The sequence below is a fragment of the Sceloporus undulatus genome, chromosome 1, assembly GCF_019175285.1.
Source record: "Sceloporus undulatus isolate JIND9_A2432 ecotype Alabama chromosome 1, SceUnd_v1.1, whole genome shotgun sequence".
Classification (NCBI taxonomy): Eukaryota; Metazoa; Chordata; class Lepidosauria; order Squamata; family Phrynosomatidae; genus Sceloporus; species Sceloporus undulatus.
The window spans coordinates 537,962-561,299 of NC_056522.1; the positions used below are offsets into that span (position 1 = coordinate 537,962).

Sequence of the window (23,338 nt, forward strand, 5' to 3'; positions counted from 1 at the left end):
TCTGCCATGCAGGAAATCCAATCAAAGTGTCAGAACTCCAAAGCCAATTACTAATCAATATTCACATCCATTTTAGTTACTGCTCATATTGCTGTGTAATTGCTTTAGCTGTAGTTCTGCCTGCTTTTAATGGGGGGAGGGGGTGCTAGCTGGTGCTTGGGAATGATTACAGTCATGGCTTGGAATGCACTGTTTAATTAGCTGGAGACATCTGCGAGGCTTGTCCAAGGTCAGGTTGGCTTCTCAGGCCTAGCTGGATCTTACACAAAGCATCCCCAATAGATGGCCATTCAGCCTCTGCTTAAAGACCTCCAAGGAAGGAGACTCCACTACAATCTCCGAGGAAGGAGTGTGTTCCTCTGTCGGACAGCCCTTACTCTCAGGAAGTTCCTCCTCATGCTGAGCTGGAATCCCTTCTCTTGTAGCTTGCATCCATTGCTCCATTGGGTCCTGTTCTCTGGAGCAGCAGAAAACCAGCTTGCTCCCTCCTCAATAGGACATCCCTTCCAGTATTTAAACAGGGCTATCGTATCACCTCTTGATCTTCTTTTCTCCAGGCTAAACATCCCCAGCTCCCTGAGTCGTTCCTCATAGGGCTTCATGGTTTCCAGACCGTTCGCCATTTTAGTCGCCCTGCCAATCATTATTTTTTAGTGAAATCGGTTTATAATTCTTTGTTTTCTATCTGAAACAAAAGCAAAGTTTGAATGGCCCTGTGACAACTATGGAGTTTATTGAAGCAATTCAAAGGATTCAATCTGGGAAAGTTCCAGTCCTGCAGCATAGGATGAGAAATGTGAAGGCAAGCGATGGCAGCCTTTAAAAAAGGTGGTGAATTATTGGGAGTCTTGGGGGAATGTCTACATTACAGTGATTTATAAGGAAGATACAGATAACACATTAACAAAGAATTATAGACCTATTTCACTGCAGAATGTTCTTTAAATGTCTGGATGAGGTGTAGGCAGTGTGTGTGTGTGTGGTGTGTGTTGTGTGTGTGTGTGTGCCCTTAGCTTGGTGAGTGATCTGATCAGAATGAATATTACTTTCCCTTGAATATCCTTTTAGAAAGTAGTAGTGGGAAAAAAACTCGCCTCCTGAAATCTGGGTCATCTTGACTATTGGCCTTCATTCGTGAAAGAATGTCTTCTTTCTGTAAGCTTTCCCACTGCCATGGTATTGCTCCCTTTCCTTTGAAAACACCCTTCTGGGCTTTCTCTAATTCACTTCTAAAGTGGCAGATGAACCATTTCCAATAATTCTGTGCAGAGTTTCCAAGCAGATGGTAAATGTCTTGTCGGATGTCCCACTTGGCATAATCTGATCCTGCCATTTGGAATTCTGAACAAGGAATCTTCTCCTCCTCAAACAGGAGGGAGTAGTTTCCACTTACAATAGTGGAGCAGGTTTCAATGACAAGATGGTTTGTTCCTTCCCACTGGATTCCAGTCAGGGCCTGTGGGCGATGGAAGGGAGTTCTGTGCGCTCCGTCATGCCCTGGAATTGTGTTTGTGCAGACAGCTTTGCAAAAGGGACATTGCTTCAGGCACCCAGAGAACTGCTCCAAGAGGATCTCGTGAGGTTTGGCAATAAAGGGTTCAAAGTCTGTTGTCATGAATTCCTGTTTCAGATGATCTAGCACAGCTGCCAGTGAATCATTGATGGCTTCTTCAATGGCCCGAATGTTTGCCACCTCCTGGTGCTCGATGCTTGCTAAGGTGTGCCTGGGGAGGACCAGGTCATCTCCGACCGCGAGGCAGAATTCATCCAGCCACAAAGAGGCATTGCCCCCTTTATCTTCAGCAATTCTCGTGGAGTCATTGATAGCCTGACTGAGCAGCTTTTGGAAAGCAGAGAGATGAGTATTTAATACATCCTTTAATCTTGGCTGCTTTTTATCTAAGCAGTATTGATCAACTCGTCGCCTAATGAATTCCCCCATATAGTAATTGGGGTGATAAATGTACTCCATGTATTTCTCAAAGTGTTCCTGTTCGGCCAGATGGATGAGCATGTACTTTTCCAGCATCTTTCGATTACTGAAAGCGGGGTCTTCGGCCTTCATGATGTCAGCTATGTGGATGGCAGCCTTTTCATGGATGGCATCCCGGATTGCCAATCTTAGACTGTTGCACAAAAAGACGGCAAACGTCGTGACAGATTTGGCTCCTTGGCAGGAGATGGCAAATGACTGAAAGAAGTCTTCCCTCTTGCTTTCGAGAAAGAAGGAAGGGTCATTCTCTTTCTGCAGCTTCTGGTGCATCTCTGTAAACCTTTTGGCTGCCTTCTGGCACAAATAGAGGGCTATGTCCACTCGGTATGAAGTTGGCAGGGTCAGGTCCGGATCTGCGAAGGTAGACATTTCCTCATTGATGATCTGCACTATCTCATGGAAATAGGAGGAGCTATAGTTCATACTTTCCTTTTCTTTGGTTTGAACATAGTTGTTAACCAGCCGCTCCAGAGAGTCTGTTAACGAACGTACCGTAATCAGGGCTAGCTCAGGTTTCTTAGCTTTTCTTTTCATTTCTGGGATTCGTTGAGAGAGTTTATCGGGGAGACATCTGGTGAATTCCCTCCATTTCTTCGTTACCCAGGTCTCAGCGGAGATATACTGAGGAGACTCACAAGGGAAGCGCGTCAGTTTAGCAGAGGTTTTAATTCTCTCACTGATCCCAGGCTCGCTTTTGAAGCGCTCGCAGAGGAAGTGCTCCACATCCACCTGGATGCTGACATGACTGGCGTGAGAGGCAGGAGGAGAGACGGCGCTCATCCACCCGGCCCACATGCTGTTAAACTTCTCTCTCAGTTCATGCTCACTCAGCTCTTTGTGCATGAACTGTTTGGCTAATTCTTTGCTTCTCTGAAGGATCTCATCTTGAAATGTAGACCTCTTTTGTTCAAAACTCCTCCAGCGACTCTTCAGATTAATGCTTCTTTCACAATTTCGGCAAGTTGTATTAGCAAGCTCTTCCATTAAGAAGTCCAGTTTAATTTTCGTGTTCCCTTTCCATTGAATTGTTTGCTTTCGGTATTTATCCTCACAAAAATATTTATCAAAATCCACCATAATCTCTGCATATTTGTTTTTAATGCTTTCCGTCAGAGAGGCTCGGTCTACGCTGTGGAGTTTGTCATTCTGAATCTGGATCATCAGCCTGCGCTCTTGATCCAGCACAAAACTCCTCAGTTCCCACGACCACTTGCTATATTTGTTTTCTAACCTGCTGTAGGCAGCAATCTCCAAGGTATTTTTGAAGCTGAAAACAAAGGTTTCATTCAGCAGAGCCTCCCACAGGCTCTGAATGTGGAGTTTCAATTCAGACATCTTGAGAAGACCCTCTTGGGCGGATTTTTCTTTTGCATCCGTGAGGATCTTGCACTTCAGTTCTTGTATGTTTTGGCTGTAGCTGGGGTTTGGGGGCGCCATGGGCGGCTCTCCTTCCCAGAGGTGAGAAAAGTAGTGAACGTGGGAGTTCACGTCGAAGTGGATCACATCGCTGAAAGAGCTCACCTCACAGGATTCCTGCTGGGCTGCCGTGACAGCCATTTCGTCCAGGTTTTGCTGGATGCATCTCCGGGTTTCCCTGTTTTTCTCTTCCCTGGCTATTTCCCCAACGTTCTGGTGCACAAACAAGCAGCTGGGGGAAAGGTTTACTTGCTTCATCCTCAAAAATGCCTGTACGACAATCTGAAGGACATCTTGCATTTCTGAGGGGTTCTCTCCAAAGATATTGATCACGGTCATGTTGCCGAGACCAATGACAAAGGTGGCCAGCTCATTATCCCGATTAAACATCGATCGGTCTGTTTCTTTTGCAGCCCGAAGTCCTTCTGTATCTACAATGAGCAAGAAGTCTAGTTCCAGCACTGGCCGGAGCTTGTCGCTTATCTTAACCAGTTGCATGAATGCGCCTCTGGTGCATCTCCCTGGGCTGGCGCGGAGCTGAAGGCCGAACATGGCATTCAGGAGAGTTGACTTTCCCGAGCTCTGGATGCCAAGGACGGAGAGGACAAACACTTCTTTGTCACCTAGCTTCTCGGCCAGTTTGTCCAAGACGGCACTCACCCATTTCAGTGGCACGTGCGAAGCATCGCCGTCCATCAGCTCAATGGGATAGCCCAGCTCCATCATGTCAGCCGCTATCTGGGGCAGCAACTGGACGGCCTGTTTATCCGGCGGCGACGTCACGTCCAGAGCTTCGTAAAGCTGACCAATCTCTCTCAGAAGGTGCTCTAAGCCAAAGGTGGACTCACTTATTTCACTTGCTACCTCTTCTAGCTTACGAGGCGAGTAACCATCTTCTCCCACCTGCTTTTGGGTCCACAGATTGTGGTAAATCACTTGAAGCTCTGCAAGATGGTCTGAAGTCAAGTCAGCTAGTAATACCTTCATCCACTGCAGAAAGTACATTTTGATGTTCCGCGAAGGGGAAAACAGACCCGTAAGCAGAGACTTCATCAGGTCGTTGAGGGGGGAGGCCTGATTCAACTGCTTTTGCCTTATTATTTGCTTTTGGGAGTTGATTTGGCTAATCTGCTGCTCCAGGCCCATGTTCTTATGGTCCTGCAGGTGGGTCTGTTCTCTGTCTTTCTCACACCACTGGAGCCACAAGGGCCCTTGCAGAGGAAGGAGTCTCTTTTTGGCTTCCAACATGTTTTCCTTTTTCAGAATACTAACCACACTTTCCGCCGTTGCTTTGCCTATTTTACACTCCTCTTTGTCTTCATCTACAAGGAAGCCATGCTTCTGGGCAATAGGGGCACACTGCTCAAGACTGTAAAAGTTGTTTGAAAGCCTTAGGGTAGACTTAATTTCTTGTATCAGCTGTTCAATTAATTCTGCTTCGTTACGGTTCTTGGCTGCAATTTTGATTCGTTTCTCATGTTTGTTCATTAAAATTTGCTCTTTGTCCACACAGAGAAAGATGAAAGGCTGCGGAGACTTGAGGAGTTCTTTCAGGAAAGTGCCGCTGTCTCCCGTCCTGTCATTGTCTGACAAGAGAATGACCGTGACTGAGGCTATCTCTTGCAAAAATTCAACTTGTTCCTTATGTTCCACTGCATTCCCATGGAGGTTAGTGAATGCAACACAACTGTCAAAAGAGTCGTCATTCTTCCCGCTTGGACAATACCAAGCAATTTCTGCAACACCTTTCATCAGAAGACAGTTTTTGCTGCTCCCTTTGCAGTGACGGTGGAAAAAGACGTCATGCTTTTGCTTACTCAGCAGGTGATTCAGAAGCTGGGACTTAGAGACTGGAGACGTGCTAAATCTTATGAAGGACACCAGAGGTGTCCTGGCTTGATAGATTAGTTCGTCTTTGCATTTTCTGATCCTCTTCTTTTGAAATTCCTGGGTGCACTGCCATTTCTTGTTAACCTGGCAGAGGGACCAGAGAGGGAATTCTATCTGTGAAGTACAGGGATTTGGCACCAAAAGTGGGAGGGCAAACTGGCAGACTGAGAGCTTGGTTGCCATGTACTGCCTGGTGAAGTCGTCCGCACAAAGGAAAATGGCCATCTGGACGTCCATGGGGTGGATGTGCTTGCGACTGCTCTGGACATCTTCGTGGCACGCATCAGGAGTGGCATCGTCAAAAATGTAGTCCAAGTCATCTAAACATTTGTCTGACGCCTCCACGAAATCTGACGTATTGTCTTGTACTGTGCTAATGTTATCCTTGCATGACAGGTACCTTGCCCGATAATCTAGCATTAATAGCTTTTCCAGGAAATAAAGGGGAAGCTCTCTTTCAGCGCTGGGCTGTTGATCGTATGAAGATATTTTGTGAATGAGGTGGAAGTCTGTCATTTGCATTTTGTTTGGATAATACTTTTCCAAGTCAAGCATCTTGATCAAATCCAGAAACTCGTGATTTGTGATATTGCTGCATCTTGGGTCGTGGCTGAAATCCAGATCTTTGCATTCTGTGTTCCCTGATGGGTTGCTGGCCTGGAATATACCTTCTAACTCTCTTACGACACACTCTTTCTGTTGCTCATAATTTGTGGCTTCATAATTCCCATCAACAAGGTAAGCCAAATCTTCCTCCAGCAAATTCCAGTCATTCTGGATGTTATGCCTTCTAAGGACATTGGCAACTTCATCTCCCCAGGATTCCTGCATGTGCTCCTTCATAAAAGTCAAGCGTCTTCCCTTCTCCTCCGGAGGCACTTCTTTGCCGTCAGCTGATGTTGCCAGACCCATCAGGACAACGTAAGCCTGAGCACGAGGAGCATGCAGATTGACAAGAGCCTGATGCTTCTCATACGCTTCTTTTAGTTTCTGTAAAATGAAGTCAATTTGTGAGGATCCGAGACGATATTGGAAGAAATCGTTTTCCACGTTATATCCTACACTGTGCGCAATGGACAGCAGTAACAGGGCTGTCTCTTCCTGGGAGCCCTCCTTCAGGGCCTTGAGTAAGGAGCAGAATCTGAAGCTCAGCTCAGTGGAAACCTTTGCCATTGCCTCCTCTGCTGCTTGTCCAGGCTCCTCCTCAGCCTCTTCTATGCTCTTCTTCATTTGCTGAAGGATCCCAGTCAAGTCAGCCAGGGTTGGGACCCAGACATCCGTGTCTTGCTGTTTCTGCTCTGGAGCAAAGACCCACCTCATAATCTCTGAGGAACTGGGAAAGTTTGGGACCGAATAGATGTGTGGCTCCAGAAGGCGGCGGAGAAGAAATCTGACATTACCAGTGTTCTTGGGCAGAGAACGTTTGTATAATAAAACGCTTTGTTCCAGAAAATCTTGAAGCGCCTGATTTGAAAGGCATAGGTTAATCCACATGCGGTCTGATTTAGTAGTTGCGTACAGCTTCTCTTTGAAACGAACCAGTTCCTCCAATTTCTCTTGCTCCCCGGTGATCTTCCATGCCTTGATGTTCTCCAGGAATGCCCTGGCCTCTTCCTCTGCCACAATCAGCTCCTCGCCATGCAGCACTTCTACTTTTTTGCCAGTCAGGGCCGCATAGCAGTCCCTTAGACTGTTAGCTATTGCAAGAACATCTTTGAAATCTTTCTTGTGGTTGGCTAAGACAATCTCCCAGACAGGGATGAACTTGTCTCCCCGGTCAATGACGCTCCAGGTTTTGTTACTGGCCAGCAGACCAGATTTCCAAGGGGTCAGCAAATCTGCTTCAGGGGGGCCACCTGTTTTGGACACAAAGAGCTCAGCAGCCATTTGAGCAGCCTGTCTGTTGGCATCTTTGGATGACGCTGAGGAGCTTGTCCAGGATCCCTTAACACCACAGACAGCCCCCCCAAGAACATTTGCACCATTGGGCTCTGTCTTGGGCTTTGGGTCCTTGGGATCTTCCTCAGAGGCAACGCTACCAGCAGAGCTGCATCCTGTGTTGAAGCTGAGGATGCGTGAGATTTGCATCTTGATCTCTTGTCGCTTGTCGGCCTTAAAGCCCTCGGAAGAGACCCTCTGCCAGAATATCCCACCCAGATGCAGGGGTCCCTGGTTGACATGGGAGCCAAAAGTGTTGAAAAAGCCCTCACATCTGTTCTTTAGTATCTTCTCCTTGTCTTTATCTGAAACATGTCTCAAAAGTTGTTCCATCTTTCTAAGGTCTTGCAAAGCTGGATGGGAAAGCCTCAGCTGGTCCTTTGGAAAGTGGCATGACGCTATTGGGACATAATTATACTGGGTTGTGCAAATATAGGAATGTTCAGAGCAAGACTTGGAGCTCTCTTTGGATTCTGAAGAATGCCTGTAGCTACTGCTGCTCTCTATATATTCTTCCCCAATCCCATATTTAAATGCAAGGCCAAAGCTGAGGCCCAACTGCTCTACGGTCTTCCTGAATTTTGATTCTGCTTCTGAAGAGGAAAAGTCCCTTCTCTCAGACTGGGGCCCTTGGCTTGGACCAAGGAGCTGGAAGCCTTCTGGGATCTGGATGAGCTGCTCTCGCTTCTGCACACAGTCTCCCAGATTGCAGGTTTGGAAAATGCCCTGCAGAGCCAGGCCTCCCGATGCCCATCTTAAAATGTCGTCATCAGAGAGGTTCTCATTTCTGGCCGCTGACCCTTCCGCAAGGGCCCCTTGCTGGTGCCTCTTCTCTATCTCCTCCTTCAAGCTCTCTTTAGCTTCCTTCCAGCCTTCAGGGGGGACATCCATAGCCTGCCGCAGGGCCTCCTCCTTCTTCCTCCCAGCTTCTTCTTCCCGGGTGTGTCCTTTTTCCAGCTCCTCTCTCATCTCTGCCAGGGCTGACTTGGCCCATTCCTCTCTCTTCTTCTTCAGCATCTCCAGCTGCTGCTCCTTTTGCTGAGCTGCTGTGTCCTCCTGGCTCTCCATCTCCAGCAACTGGGATGATCTCTGTTGGTCCCAATGGGATTCTTTCCAAAACAGTGACTTTTAGTGGGGCTCTGATCTCATTGCATCTGCCAGCAGTGTTACTCCTATCGAATGAATAACAAAATCAATATTTGGTCTGCAAGAACTAATTGCTAATATTGTAAGCAAGTTTTACAAACCAATGTTTTTCTTACTTACGTTCAGACTTGAGCACCAGAGACAACATATTCATTGGTTGTTTGAGCTTCTGGTGCAATTCTCTTCTAGTTTCCAGATCTTTTCTTACAGATAAGGCTGTAAAGAAGACATCAGAAAGAGGAACATTCAGCTTTGGAAATATCATAGAACTTTCTCTCCAGGAAATAGCTCTCCCACACTTTCTATCTGGCATTGCGGAAACACTCGTCGTCATCATCATCATCATCATTTCTGGTCTTTTCCCCAGAACTGAGACTCAGGGCAGCGTAAAACAAGTACACTGCAGCTAAAAAAATCTATAGGTCAACATTAAATAGAATTAAACTCTTCACAATATTGAAGCTATTTAAAACACACCCAAAAAAAGGATTAAAAGCTATTTTTTATTAATCAACACCTTTCAACAATGCAATAAAGTGCCTTCTAAAGTGCTTTAGAAGCCTGTTCACATTTTAAAAACGTCTTTGCCTTAACTTGTGTCGGCTGCGTTGGCTGGGCTTCTATGGCCCTTCAATTGGCCGGTTTTAGAGAAAGGGTCAGGATGAGAGGCCTTGCTTTCTAGCTGCAGGAGGTTTGGCTGTGCTTTGAAATTTCCTGCAATACTAGATGGAGTGATGCGTTGTACCACTGTGAAGCCTCCCAATGCGATGTCTCCTCTCCACGCATCTGCTCCTTAACCACCCCATATATCATAAACAAACTTTCCACTCAGCACATAGAATCAGAGAATCGTAGAGTTGGAAGAGACCCAAAAGGCCATCCAGTCCAACCCCTTTATTCTGCCATGCAGGAACTCAAAATCAAAGCGTCCCTGACAGATGGCCATCCAGCCTCTGCTTAAAGACCTCCAAGGAAGGAGACTCCACTACAATCTCTGAGGAAGGAGTGCGTTCCTCTGTCCAACAGCCCTTACTCTCAGGAAGTTCCTCCTAATGTTGAGCTGGAATCTCTTTTCCTGGAGCTTGCATCCATTGCTCCATTGTCTCCTGTTCTCTGGAGCAGCAGAAAACAAGCTTGCTCCCTCCTCAATATGACATCCCTTCAAAGATTTAAACAGGGCTATCATATCACCTCTTAACCTTCTCTTCTCCAGGTTAAACATCCCCAGCTCCCTCAGGCGTTCCTGATAGGGCTTCATGGTTTCCAGACCCTTCACCATTTTAGTCACCCTCCTTTGGACACATGGCTCCAGTTTCTCAATGTCCTTTTTGAATTGTTTTGCCCAGAACAGGACACAGGATTATTTTTTGTTTTTTATTTATATACCGCTATTCCAAAGATCATAGCGGTGAACAGCAAGTAAGCTAATTAGCAAGTAAGCTAATTTACCCCCAACAGTCTGGGTACTCATTTTAGCTCCCTCCTCGGAAGGATGCAAGCCTGAGTTGAGCTTGGGCTCTTTTGCTGGTCTTGAACTCGCAACTTTGTGGTTTTGAGTGAATGGCTGCAGTACAGGCATTGAAGCACTGCGCCACCAGGGCTCCTATTCCAGGGGAGGCCTGACCAAAGTAGAATAGAGTGGCCCTATTACTTCCCTTGATCTAGATACTGTACTTCTATTGATGCAGCCTAAAATCACATTGACATTGTTGGCTGCCCCATCTCACTATTGCCTCATGTTCAACTTGTGGTCTACCTGCATTCCCAGATCCCCCCCAAAAAATTTCCTTAAGCCAGGTGTCCCCCATAATCCTCTATCTGTGCATTTTATTTTTCTGCCTTAAGTTACATTTCTCCCTATTGAAGTTCATTTTGTTAGCTTTGGCTCAGCTTTCTAGCCTATTCACATCATTTTGGATTCTGATCCTGTCCTCTGGAGTATTAGCTACTCCTCCTAATTTGGTGTCATCTGCAAATCTGATAAGTATGGCCCCATCCCTTCATGCAAGTCATTGATAAAGATGTTGAATAGCAGACTGGGCCCAGGACAGACCCCCACTGGACACCCCACTGGTCACTTCTCTCCAGGATGAAAAGGGGCTATTATTGAGCACCCTTTGAGTATGGCTGGTCAACCAATTGCAAATCCATGTAACATCCCTTCATCCGGTACTGCATGAAATTACAACATACAGCAAAAGCTAGCTAGCAAGCATGGCAGGAACCTAGATCCTGGCACCAGTGATCCTGGACATGATCCTAACCAATAGTTGGTCACTGGGATTAAAGCAGTTGATTCTATCCTCATTACCACACTACATTCGTATAGTGCTGCTATACCACTTTTACAGCTCTGGCTGCCTCTTGTGGCATTCTGGGGTTTGTAGTTCAGTGAAGCCTCTCCTTAAACTGCAAACCCCAGAATGCAACAGGAGGCATCCAGAGCAGTTAAAGTGGAATAGCAGCATTATAAGAGTATAGTGCAGTAATTTAACATGAACAAAATACATACCAATGATATGCAAAATTATAATGTTTGTTGTTACTGCCTTCGAATCTCAACCCAAGGCAACTGACCCCTGGTCCTCCACTGCTCTGCCCAGCTCCCACAAACTCATGCTTGTGATTTCCTCTATAGACCCTGAAGGCCAGAGACAGCTTAGGGATTTTGTTGGTGTACCGACCACCTCGTGCGCTAACAGACTCCCTTAACGAACTGACACAGCTGGTCTCGGAGGTATTGTTGGAGTCCCCCAGGCTTTTAGTCCTGGGGGACTTCAACATTCCCTTCGCGGCCAGCTATGTTCCATCCGGTGCGGTTTGTGAATTCATGGATACCATGACTTCCATGGGGTTGTCTCAACTGGTCACGGGTCCAACGCATTCTGCGGGTAATACACTCGATATGGTTTTTTGCACGGGTATGGAAAATCCGTGGGCGGAAATAACTAACATTTCCCCCCTGTCATGGACGGATCATTTCCTGGTGGAGGCAGTGATCAAGGCTTCTACCCAGATCCCTCCTGGAGGCGGCGGACCTATTAGAATGGTTCACCCTCGAAGGCTGATGGAACCCAAAAGGTTCCAGGAAGCCCTAGAGGGGCTTATGGATGGAAATGATGGCGATTCTGTTGATGTCTTGACCGGCATCTGGGATGCCGGTCTCTCTAAGGCTATACACAGTATCGCTCCCAAGCGCCCTCTCAGGCCTGCTTCCAAACGTAAGCCCTGGTATACGGAAGATCTCCAGGTGAGGAAGCAGGTTCTGCGACGGATAGAGCACCGCTGGCGGAAACACCAGCGCTTATCCGACCAGACTCTCCTAGACCATCTTTTGAAGGACTATGGAGAGGCGATACGTGCAGCTAAGAATTCGTTCTATGCTGCACGTGTCGCGTCCGCAGAGTCGCGTCCGGCAGAGTTGTTCAGGGTAGTGAGGGAGCTAACTCAGCTCCCTCCTGCCCTGAACCAGATCCTTGAACCTTCTAAGGCCTGCTGCGACCAATTTAACAACTTCTTCGCTGATAAAATCTCTTGGATAAGCGAAGGTCTTGAGGCCAGCCTTAGAGCAGAACCTAGAGTAGAGGTATCCAGGGCATCCGTGAACTTGGTTAGGCTGGATCAGTTTGAGTCTGTCAGTACCGAGGATGTGGACAAGATCCTTGGAAGTGTTAGGAAGACAACATGCTCTCTCGATCCCTGTCCCTCATGGCTAGCGGCACAGGGGGGCCCGGCTGTAACTTTATTGTTACAGCAGATTATTAACACCTCATTGACGGATGGGCAATTTCCAACAAACCTGAAATTGGCCATAGTAAAACCTTTATTAAAAAAGCCCTCCCTCGACCCCCTGTTGCACAATAATTATCGGCCAATCTCGCTATTGCCATTTCTGGGGAAGGTGATCGAGCGGGCAGTTGCAATCCAACTTCAATCGATCTTGGATGAAGCAGAATATCTAGACCCATTTCAAACCGGCTTTCGGGCGGGTTACGGGGTTGAGACTGCTATGGTCGCCTTGGTCGATGATCTCCGTCTGGGCATGGACAGGGGAAGCGTGTCCCTGTTAGTGCTCTTGGACATCTCAGCAGCTTTCGATACCATAGACCATGGTATCCTTCTGGGGCGCCTGGCGGAGGTGGGAATCGGGGGCACTGCGCTCCAGTGGTTCTGGTCCTACCTCTCTGGGAGGTCCCAGATGGTGCAGCTGGGAGACGTGCGCTCCGATGAGAGGGCCCTTATATCTGGGGTCCCTCAAGGAGCCATTCTGTCTCCCATGCTTTTCAACATTTACATGAAACCACTGGGAGAGATCATCCGGAGACAGTACGCTGATGACACCCAAATAGTCTTCTCTATGTCTCCGACTGATGCAGTGACCGGGATTGGCGTCTCTCCTCTCGTGGCCTGTCTGGAGTCGGTAATGGGCTGGATGAGGGACAACAGACTCAGCCTGAATCCAGAGAAGACGGAAGTACTGGTGACAGGTTCCCCCGGTCCGGGGCTGGCGGTGGTTCCACCTGTCCTGAACGGAATCACGCTTTCCGTGAAGGACTCTGTACACAGCTTGGGGGTGCTCCTTGACTCGTCGCTCCACCTTACATCTCAGGTGGATGCGACGGTCAGGAGCACCTGTTATCAGCTTCGGCTGATACGCCAGCTGCGTCCCTACCTTGACCGGGGAGACCTTGAAACTGTTGTACATGCCCTGGTAACCTCTCGTTTGGATTTCTGCAATGCGCTCTACATGGGGCAACCCTTGTACCATACCCGGAAGCTGCAACTTGTGCAGAATATGGCAGCCCGTCTGGTCACTGGCACTGCCAGGGCCAGTCATATAACACCTGTCCTTAAAGACTTACATTGGCTGCCTATTCGCTTCTGGGCGCAATACAAGGTGTTGGTAATCGCCTATAAAGCCCTAAATGGCTTGGGCCCAGGGTACCTGGAGGACCGCCTCTCCCCGTACAATCCGCCCCGCGCACTTCGATCTTCAGGGCAGCTATTATTAAGTGTTCCAGAGGCGAAATATAATTCCACCTCTAGGAGGGCTTTCTCCATCTTAGCCCCAAACCTCTGGAACGCGCTGCCCTTCGAGCTCCGCTCAGCCACCTCCCTAGCCCAATTTAGGAAGGGGCTAAAAACCCATCTATTCGAACAAGCCTACCCCTGACCAGCAACTCTCCCCTCCCCCTCGTCAGCACTGTAGGCCGGCATGTTAATTTTATTGTTTTTATTGAATTGTTTTAATGTATATGTATGTATTGTTATTAGATGCTGTTCACCGCCCTGATTTTCAGAAGGGCGGTATACAAATAAAAATATTATTATTATTATTATTATTATTATTATTATTATTATTATTATTATCTGGTTTGCGGTCTTCCTCTCTTTCTGCATCTCTGTATCGTTCCTAGCATTCTTGTCTTTTCCAGTGGGTCCTCCCTTTTCATGATGTATCCAAAGTATGGCAGCCTCAGTTTTGCCATCTTGGCTTCCAGGGAGATCTCCAGATTGATCTGCTCCAGGATCCATTTATTTGGGTTTTTTGGCCATCCTCAGCACTCTCCTCCAGCCCTACATCTCAAATGAATTAACTTTGCTCCTGTCCGCTTTCTTAACTGTCCAGCTCTTGCATCTATCTATACATGGCGATAGGGAATACAACAGCTTGCAAGATTCTAACTTTTGTGCTCAGTTCTATATCTTTACATATTAGGATCTTTTCTAATTCTTTCAAAGCTGCCCTCCCCATTCTTCGCCTCCTTCCGATTTCCTGGCTGCAGTCCCTGTTCCTTTCAGTGTTTGATCCCAGGTATGAGAATTCTTTAACTATTTCTATTTCCTCATTGTCTCTGAACTGGAAAAACAAACAAAGGTAATTATAACAATTTGCATTATGTGCAAATAATAATTTGCATAGATGCCTGGATCATAGAATCATAGAATCCTAGAGTTGGAAGAGACCCCAAGAAGGTCCGCCCAGTTCTACCCCATTCTGCTATGCAGGAACTCACAATCCAAGCATCCCCGACATGGCCCTCCAGCCTCTGTTTACCAAAGGAGGAGACTGGAAGATGGCAACCCTATCTGGAGGTGGCCTGAGTCCAAGCCCTTGTGTAGCTTATCTCTGAACCTTCAGCCATTAGAGGGAAGCTGGGAGCAGGGCCAAGCAGTTGAACAGCAACAGCAGACAAGCCGTCTGCAAGCAAAGTCCAGCTCCCCACACACATCTCAACTGTGCAATCTAGATGAGCAACCACATAAGTGGCATTGGTAGCTGCGGTTAAGTGTTGCCCATCTTAGTCCGGCTCCAACACAGCAAGGACAAGGACCCCGTGGAGCTCCAGCTGCTGGTCAGTCTTGCAGCTGGATGGCAAGCAGCTAGAGAGGAGCAGCCAGGAAAGGCATTCGGATGGGCACAGAGCCAGGAGGGCAGTGGGGCTGAGCGCTGGCAGGCAGGCAGGCAGGCAGGGAGGGTGGTTCAGAAGGCCGACTAAGGCACCATTTCCAAATGTTAGAAGCTGCAGCCTAGAGTGGCCAGAGCACCACAAAGACACACAGACACAGGCTCACAGCTGGAGGAACTGTGCAGAAGAGCAGTGGCCAGAGGAGCCTGCCAGGAGCCCCCAAGAAGTCCCCACAGGGACACTGCCTCCTGGCAGATTTGAGGAGCAAGACTGGGACTGGAGGGGGGTTGTCTTACCTGCCCACTTGCTGGCTCTGCTCTCCAGCAACACCCAGAAGAGCCATGGCCTCCTTGCAGGCTTCTTGATTCTTCCGAATAGTGAGAAGCTCTCCTTCCAGGAAGAATGAGCCCAAGGCTAGGCTGTTTCACTTTTACTATTTGCTAAGAGAGATGGGGACAAAGAGTATCCCCACCCAGAGAAAGGGAAAGAGAAAGTGGTTTGGGTGGGCTGAAAGCCAAAGGACACCCAGGAGGGGCTTTCCAGCCTGGCAGATTGTTCATTTCCAACTGCAGACTGCAGGCTTGGGCTGGGAGCATGGGGCTGACCCACAGCAGTGGGCAAAAGGGGGCAGCTAATCGGGAAAGAAGCACATGCCCCCTCCCCACAGACACAGAGTCTTTGGGTCCAAAGGGTCACACACACCCCTCGCCCCCAGAATAAGCTGCTTGAGAGTAAGTGAGACCCTTTGGCTTTCTTTCCAGGGACACGGAGCAAAGGTGCAAAGAGAATGGATCCCACTTGGAGAGCAAAGTCCACTTGGCTTGGAGGGCTTATGTTTACGTTGGCATCTCTCCAGAGGGTCAGTGTGCTGCAATGGTCTGAGTGTTGAATCAAGAACTCGGGAGACCAGAGTTTGAATCCCTTCTCAGCCATGGAAAACCACTGGGTGATCTTGGGTGAGTGAGGCACACACACTCAGCCCCAGAACCCCCTGTGATAAGTTCACTTTTGGGTCCCATAAGTCATAGAATCATAGAGTTGGAAGGGACCCCAAATCCACCCAGTCCAACCTTGATCATTCCCATTTAAAACCGGTTCTGTTCCTGGTGCAATTGATTGCAATTGCAAGGAAGGGAGGCAAAAGCAAAAAATGCTTTTTTGAGAGAGTCGTTTCTCTGTGGTCCTTTTCAGAAGAATCGATTCTGAAGTGAGATCAATAAGTGGGAACGACAGATCAGAATTGATTCACTCTGTTTTGGACAGATCCACCCCCCCCCCCCCCCAGTGCTGCCTTTTGTACTTTTCAAAAAAGAAAATAAAAGTGATTGAACTTTCGACAGATGGATTTTGCAACTCCTTGCAAAGCTGCAAAATCAGTCTATTGAAAATTGGTCAATTTTATTAAAACCCCCCACACAAACCCTTGTCCTCCCCTTCATCCTCCGTCCCCCGCCTGCTCCCCTCCCGGCCTCGCCTCCGCTGCCTTTGTTCCCCTGGCTCTGACCTTTCCTCGTCACACTCTCTCAACCTACACACACACACACACACACACATTTTCCAAGCCGGGCTGCCGCTGACGTCACATGTGATTGACGGGGGGATGACAATCATGGCAAAAATAGGCAATTACATGGGGGTAAGGAAAAAATCCACTTTAAAGTGGGAAGAAGGGACCTTTGGGGATTGATTTCCAAAACGTGGAAAGGGCGAATCAGGAAGCACTTTAAATTGCAAGTGGGAATGACCCCTTTCTGTCAGGAAGTTCCTGCTAATGTTGAGCTGGAATCTCTTTTCCTGGAGCTTCCATCCATTGCTTTACTGTATGTGTCCTAATCTCTGGAGCAGCAGAAAACAAGCTTGCTCCCTCCTCAATATGACATCCTTTCAAGTATTTAAACAGGGCTCTCATATCCCCTCTTAACTGTCTCTCTTCTCCAGGCTAAGCATCCCCAGCTCCCTTTCCTCATAGGGCTCCATGGTTTCCAGACCCTTCACCATTTTGGTCACCCTCCTTTGGACACATGGCTCCAGTTTGTCAACATCCTTTTTGAAGGAGAGAGGTGTGGATGGTGGGCATCCGTGGGCATGGGCCTCTGCTTAGAAGTGGTGGCTCCTCACTGGGCTCATTGCCATCCATGAGGAGGGAGCAAGTGGATGGCCGCCCTTTTCTGCAGAAGCAAATGGCAGAGCAAAGACAGTGCCATCTGAGCGGAAGATGTCTTTACCTGGCCCTCTATGGGACCACTCCCCAAATACATTCACTACTTGCTGCTGCCACCATCCCCGAAGGAGGCATGGCACACAGTCTGATGGCATCATTTCTCATTGTTGACAGGAAGTGGTCCTATCAAGGCAGGTGGCAACCCTCTTTGTGTTCATCCCAGCATCCGTCTCCAGCAGGGAAGTGTTTGCAATCTCTTTCAATGCAACCGGAAATAGAAATAGTAAAAGAATTCTCATCCCTGGATTTGTACTTGGCTGACCGGCCGAAACCTAAAGCATGCTCAGCAGTGGCCCCTCTTCTTCGTCCTGGGGAGAAGCAACTGGTTTCTGTCCTGGGCCCACTTCATATCCAACATCTTCATCCATGACTTGGATGAAGGAATAGAGAGCATGTTTATCAAATTTGCAGATGACACCAAATGAGGATGAACAGCAAATTTGTTTTCTGCTGCTCCAGAGAGTAGGACACAAAGCAATGGATGCAAACTAGAGGAAAAGAGATTCCCCCTAAACATTAGGAGGAACTTCCTGACAGAGCTGTTCGATGGTGGAATAGAGTGCCTTGGAGATTGTGATGGAGTCTCCTCCTTTGAGGTCTTTAAGCAGAGGCTGGATGTCCATCTGTCAATGAGGATAATAAATTAATAAAATTTGCCTTGATTGAGAGTTCCTGCATGGCAGAAGAAGGGGGTTGGACTGGATGACCTTTGGGGGTACCTTCCAGCTTGAGGATGCTATGATTCTATGGCTGTAGATACAGCTATATCTGGGGCCTGCCGGTCTGGCAGAATAAACAGGGGAGAGAGGGTGGCCTATGTGCATACGGTCTCTGTCTCTCATTGTGACTGTGGCCGATAGATGCTGCAGAGCCATGCTGCCCCTCTGTGGCAATAGAGATCCAGGGAGAGACGGCGTCAGAGGAGTGTCCTGACAGCTGGAAGGATGGCTGTGTCTCTGAGTAAACTGCCCGGACGGTCAGACGGAGGGGCTCTCCTTCTCCTTGTATGGTCACGACCGGATGGTATGGACTGCAGAGGGCTGAGGCCAGCACAGGCCATCATGTGTAAAGGAGAAAGCCCTTTGCTTCGAGATCTCCATCATTTCAAGATAGGAGAGTCATATAAAAATGAGGTGGCTTTGTTGCCACTGGGCCTTTGATTCATAGAATCAGGAGTTGGAAAGGCCACAAGGACCATCCAGTCCAACCCCATTCTGCCATGCAGGAACTCACAGTCAAGAATCCCTGACAGATGGCCATCCAGCCTCTGTTTAAAAATAGCTCCAGAGACTAGGACCCAATGGAGCAAAGAGATTCCAGCTCAACATTAGGAGGACCTTCCTGAGAGTAAAGGCGGTTCGACAGTGGAACACACTCCTTCCTCGGAGATTGTGGTGGAGTCTCCTTCTTTGGAGGCTGCCTTTAAGCAGAGGCTGGATGGCCATCTGTCAGTGGGGATGCTTTGATGGAGAGTTCCTGCATGGCAGAAGAAGGGGGTTGGGCTGGGCCCTTCTTGGGGTCTCTTCCAACTCTTTTATTCTATGACTGAATGATTCTATGATTCTGTGATGAAACTGAGGCTGTCCATGCAGTTTAATCTACCTTTATTTCGTTAGCTCTTAATAATAATAATAATAATAATTTTTATTTATATCCCGCCTTTCCAATTGCATGATCAAGGCGGCTTACAAGACAAGAAACAATAAAATACAGATAAAACATCACAATATAAAAAGTTTAAAAACATCATTACTAGGGGTAGGAACGGGAATCTATACAAATCACAATTCACTAGGGGCAAGAAAAAGACAATATATTGCACTAATCCGGGGTCGAAGAACAAGAACAAGGAGCAGAGAAAGAATACTATTACCTAGAGTGAAAAAGCCAGCTGGAATAGATGCGTTTTTAATTGTTTCTTAAAAGAAACTAAAGATGCAGAGGAACGGAGCTCTATAGGGAGCTTATTCCACAATGAGGGGGCGGCGATGGTAAAAGCCCTCTGTGAGGTCCTCACCAAATGGGATTTAGGGACCTCTAACAAATTGGTCCCAGATGTTCTGAGTGTGCGGGGCGGATTGTATGGGGAGAGACGGTCCTCCAAGTACCCTGGGCCCAAGCCATTTAGGGCTTTATAGGTCAAAACCAACACCTTGTATTGAGCTCGGAAGCGAATGGGTAGCCAGTGGAGATCTTTTAAAATAGGTGTTATGTGGTCTGTCCTGGAACTACCAGCGACCAGTCTGGCTGCCATATTCTGCACCAATTGAAGCTTCCGGGTTTGGTACAAGGGTTGCCCCATGTAGAGCGCATTGCAGAAGTCCAATCGAGAGGTTACCAAAGCATGTACAACAGTTTCAAGGTCCCGACGGCCCAGGTAGGGGCGCAGCTGGCGTATCAGCCGAAGCTGATGACAAGCACTCCTGACCGTCGTGTCCACCTGGGATGTCAGATGAAACGACGAATCAAGGAGCACTCCCAAGCTGCGCACCGAGTCCCTCAAGGGGAGCGTGACCCCATTCAGGACAGGCTGACAAATCTCACCACCCGGAACCGAGGGACCTATCACCAGTACTTCCGTTTTCCCTGGATTCACACTGAGTTTGTTCTCCCTCATCCAGCCCATTACTGACGCCAAGCAGGCATCTAGAGGAGGCATGAGTGTGAGTGTGTGTGCATTTGTGTGAATGTCGCAACTCCTTTGCTGTAACAACAGAACTACAGTTGGACATCTGGAGTTCTAGTGTTTGGGCCGAGTTTACAAAGGTAAAAGATCCCCACTTTTTAAAGTGACCGAAAGCCATCTCACGGCTCCGTTAAGCTAATTGGTGACCTAAGCCCCTCGGTCTCCCGTTGACCTGGGCACCAAGCGGAATATTCTAGGTGCCCATCTCTTGATTGCTGCTTGACTGTTGGATTGTCTTAATAATCTGGATGTCATTTTATTGTTACAGGGGAATTTGTATTGGTGGGAGAGAGAATGATTTTATTTTATATTGCTGTATTTTTGCATTTTTACGTTATGGTAAGCTGCCTCGATCCTGACAGAGAGGCAGGATATAAATAAAATTTTATTATTATTATTATTATTAATTTCCTATCAAAGTCAGTTTTGGAGCAATGTAGGTCACAGTAGCTCAGGAGTCCTGAACAGAGAGGCCTTCCTCTGCTGTAACCCTATAAAAGTCTGGAGCAGAACAGCCAAGGATGTCATAGAGCACCTGCTGAAGCTTCTAGAACAAAGAAGAGCCAGAGTGGGACCAGAGGCAGCATCGCAGGCTGAGGGCTAGTGGTCATCTGGAGGGACTGGTGTCCAGACCAGGGCCATGAGTCCGGCTGGCTGTAAATAGAAAAAAGCGGAGTTGAGAGGGTCTACCCTCCATCTAGACAGCAGGGCAGCCAAGACAACCAGCCTCAGCCACGATGCAAGGAATAGAACGCCTTCCAGAGTGTGGGACCCAAGAAGCATAGTGTAAGTATCAGCCCTCGTGTTTCCATCACCTGCAGCCTTTTAGAAGAGAGACAGAGATTGCCCCAGAAGCAGGGAACGAGGGACAAGTGGGGAGACCTGCCTTGGACTGCTCTCCCAAAGCCCCAAGTACTAATTTAGCAGCCATTAAGCGAAAGGATGGACGAATCCCAAACACCATTTGACTCGGAGTCCCCTGGGAATGAGGAAATGCTCGGCGCTGAGGAACAGAAATGCTGCAACGAAATCAATGAGGACCACAGCGGGACGACTCAGTTGCAGGAGAGCGGAGATGCGGCGCCAGCGACAGAGCAAGGGGCTAAAAGCAGAACGGCTTCCGGGAAATCTGTGCTGAGCCAGTCCCTGCAGACGGAGAGTGAGATTTTCCAGCGGAAAGAACTGACAGACCAGAGTTTGCAGACAGAGATTTGTGGCATTGCAAACAGCAGCGTAATCACTCTGAGGAAAGAATCCCACTGGAGTAACCCTGAAATCCTTGGCCAAGAGTCGCAACACGGCAGCCAACCATCTGCCCTTTGCCAGGATGGCCAGAGCCAAACCTCTTTCCAGGTGAATTCGGGCCAGATGGTTTTTCCCAGTGAACCCCAGCCAACGGATTCATGGAGGCAGCCCAGTCAGCCGCCCGCTGTACAGGGATCTCCTCAGACCATTCACTGGACAGAAGGCCAAGAGTCCAGGACTGGTCTGGAGTCCAGCCAACAACCAGACGATGAAAAGGCTAAGCCAAAAACCAAGCAGTATAGGGAAAAAGGCAAAACTATGGTCGACCAGGTTCAACAAACAGAGAATGTGGGGAAAGTGCTCTCTGAAAAGGGTCTACAGACAGATTCCTCTGGAAGTGGACAGACTGGCAAAGCGGTTGAATTGCCAGGTCCTGACAACCAGCAAACCCTACAAGGAAGGGACCTGGACTTTTTATTCCAACTAAGTTGAAAGATCCCTGCCCCGACAGCCAGCCGCTTGAAGAACCCAAAATCTGTAGCAATATCCTTCCAAGATAAAGGCTGGATTCCCATCTTGGAAGCAAGCAAAGCGACACTCAGGAACTCCACTGTGGTCCTTCAGGAGCAGGAGCTGCAAGGATTCAGCTGGAGATTCTCATAGGGACCGCAAGCCAATTGTCTCAAGAACTGTATCATGGCAGTCTCCCAAGTGAGATGGTAAAACCTGAACCTGATACTCAGCAACCCCTGGAAGAATACCGCCAGAGCAGCCTCTCTTTAGAACGGCAAGAATGCCATCGTCTTTATGGAGAGAGAACGGGGCAGGACCCTTGGCACGGCCGTCAGATGTCTCCAGAGATGGAATAGGTTTTGAATGTGAGCCCAAGTCCTCCCCTGGTTTTGCTGGTCAGACCGTGTTGCCAAAGCAAAAAGCTCAATTTGCTCAGCAGCAGGCATAGAGCATCATTTTGTTAGAGGGAACTACTTGGCTAAATAGAGAAGCTGGGACACTAATGACAAACCAGCGCCAACAGACCCAAGACAGCCGGCTCCAGAACAACAGGGAGAAAACTAGAAGCCCCATCCTGGCTCTTTGCTGGAACAGAGTCCACAGGATTTGCTGACCAACAGATAAGCGAAGGCTGGCAGCCGTAGGGATGAGCCACGCAAGGGACCTGGGATGCCAGAGGGATCGGATGCGAATCCCTTGAGAGAAACTGGAGACCTCTGATAACCAGCTGGCCCTGGTTCTGGCCCATCGGTCCCAGGAATCTGGCTGGCCATAGAGCGAGAGTAAGGCCCTGGAAACATGAGAAGCAGAATAAAAGTCGAGAAAAACCCTATGGATTTTGTGGTTCATTTCTTTCCATGTCAATTAATTCATTATTGGTAGCATTACACCATTTCCTCACATTGGCGGAGAAGTAAGGTATCTATATATACACATGTGTAAGTGACAGGAATGAATGTGCGATTTCAGGTGTTGGCTGTGTATGGCTATGCTATGTATGATCCAGTTGTAATGTCTGGTCTAATGCTGATGTATGGTTTCAACTGGAGGGAATGCTCTTCTGTGTCAGAACTCCCCTGCATTCATATATTCATTGGTCATTTATATATTCATTTGGGGATTCTGTCAGAGGGATTATTAGTTTAGGGTTTTGTTTAGATATTATTTGATTAAGGACATAATGGGTTTGATATATATTGGTTAGTTAGAATGTACTAGAAGGGGATAGATAGATGGCTAGCTTCTGTGCTTGCTTATTAGGATTGGAATGTGACAATGTCAGGGAGTTACCCAGCCAGGCCGAGATTGCTCTTGTGTTGGGAGGGGTGAGTTAAACCTTAAGAGTTAATGCTACTACTTATAGGCTGTTATAGTAATATGTTCCTGATGTTAATATATGTTGTTGTTATGCTTTATATGCTGCCATGTATGTTGGGTTGTGGGATGATGGGATATATAACCATTCTTACATATACTCATAGGTTGTTAAGGATTTATAGTACTTAGTTTAGTAGTGAGAGATGTCTGGGCTTCAAGGCCACAGGTGCAAGGAGGAGATAACACTTGGTGAGAACTTCATTGTTTTGGGAACAGGCCAGAGAGCCCAGACGAGAGGACACTACGTCATCGGGGTGGAGATTCCTCACTGCGCGGGAAAGACCGATCCAATTAATTAACTTTATTGATTTATGGGGGTGGGTCTGCTCGTGGGACTATATAACCCATCTGTAACTATGTATCTTCATTCCTGACAAAGAAGTCACTTCTGTTGCCTATACCTTTACCTTTCAATAAAGCTGTTACTTTTAGGAAGCACAGCCTCTTGTTGTTTGGGGGTGGCAATAGGGAGCCTGACATTCTCTCTGGATGCTTGAACTTTG

General features: G+C 47.9%; 2 protein-coding genes across 2 annotated transcripts; one reads left to right on the top strand and one right to left on the bottom strand.

Annotated features, from left to right (window-relative positions):
- Nucleotides 1-521: 521 nt before the first annotated feature.
- On the bottom strand, nucleotides 522-15,556 carry LOC121921297 (interferon-induced very large GTPase 1-like). Its single transcript, XM_042449185.1, has 3 exons — nucleotides 15,090-15,556; nucleotides 8,504-8,599; nucleotides 522-8,409 (listed from the first exon to the last, which is right to left on the bottom strand). The coding sequence occupies exon 3, from the start codon at nucleotides 8,303-8,305 to the stop codon at nucleotides 1,043-1,045; it is 7,263 nt and encodes a 2,420-aa protein (XP_042305119.1). The 5' UTR covers nucleotides 8,306-8,409; nucleotides 8,504-8,599; nucleotides 15,090-15,556; the 3' UTR covers nucleotides 522-1,042.
- A 74-nt stretch (nucleotides 15,557-15,630) lies between these two features.
- On the top strand, nucleotides 15,631-22,635 carry LOC121921318. The gene is made up of 2 exons (XM_042449230.1): nucleotides 15,631-15,749; nucleotides 20,121-22,635. Exon 2 carries the CDS (start codon nucleotides 20,643-20,645, stop codon nucleotides 21,435-21,437), a length of 795 nt encoding a protein of 264 aa, XP_042305164.1. The 5' UTR covers nucleotides 15,631-15,749; nucleotides 20,121-20,642; the 3' UTR covers nucleotides 21,438-22,635.
- Nucleotides 22,636-23,338: the final 703 nt, after the last annotated feature.

What these genes read in the sequence shown, in the direction of transcription:
- LOC121921297 (XM_042449185.1), bottom strand. Translation starts at nt 8,305, where the DNA reads ATGGAGAGCCAGGAGGACACAGCAGCTCAGCAAAAGGAGCAGCAGCTG.
- LOC121921318 (XM_042449230.1), top strand. Translation starts at nt 20,643, where the DNA reads ATGGACGAATCCCAAACACCATTTGACTCGGAGTCCCCTGGGAATGAG.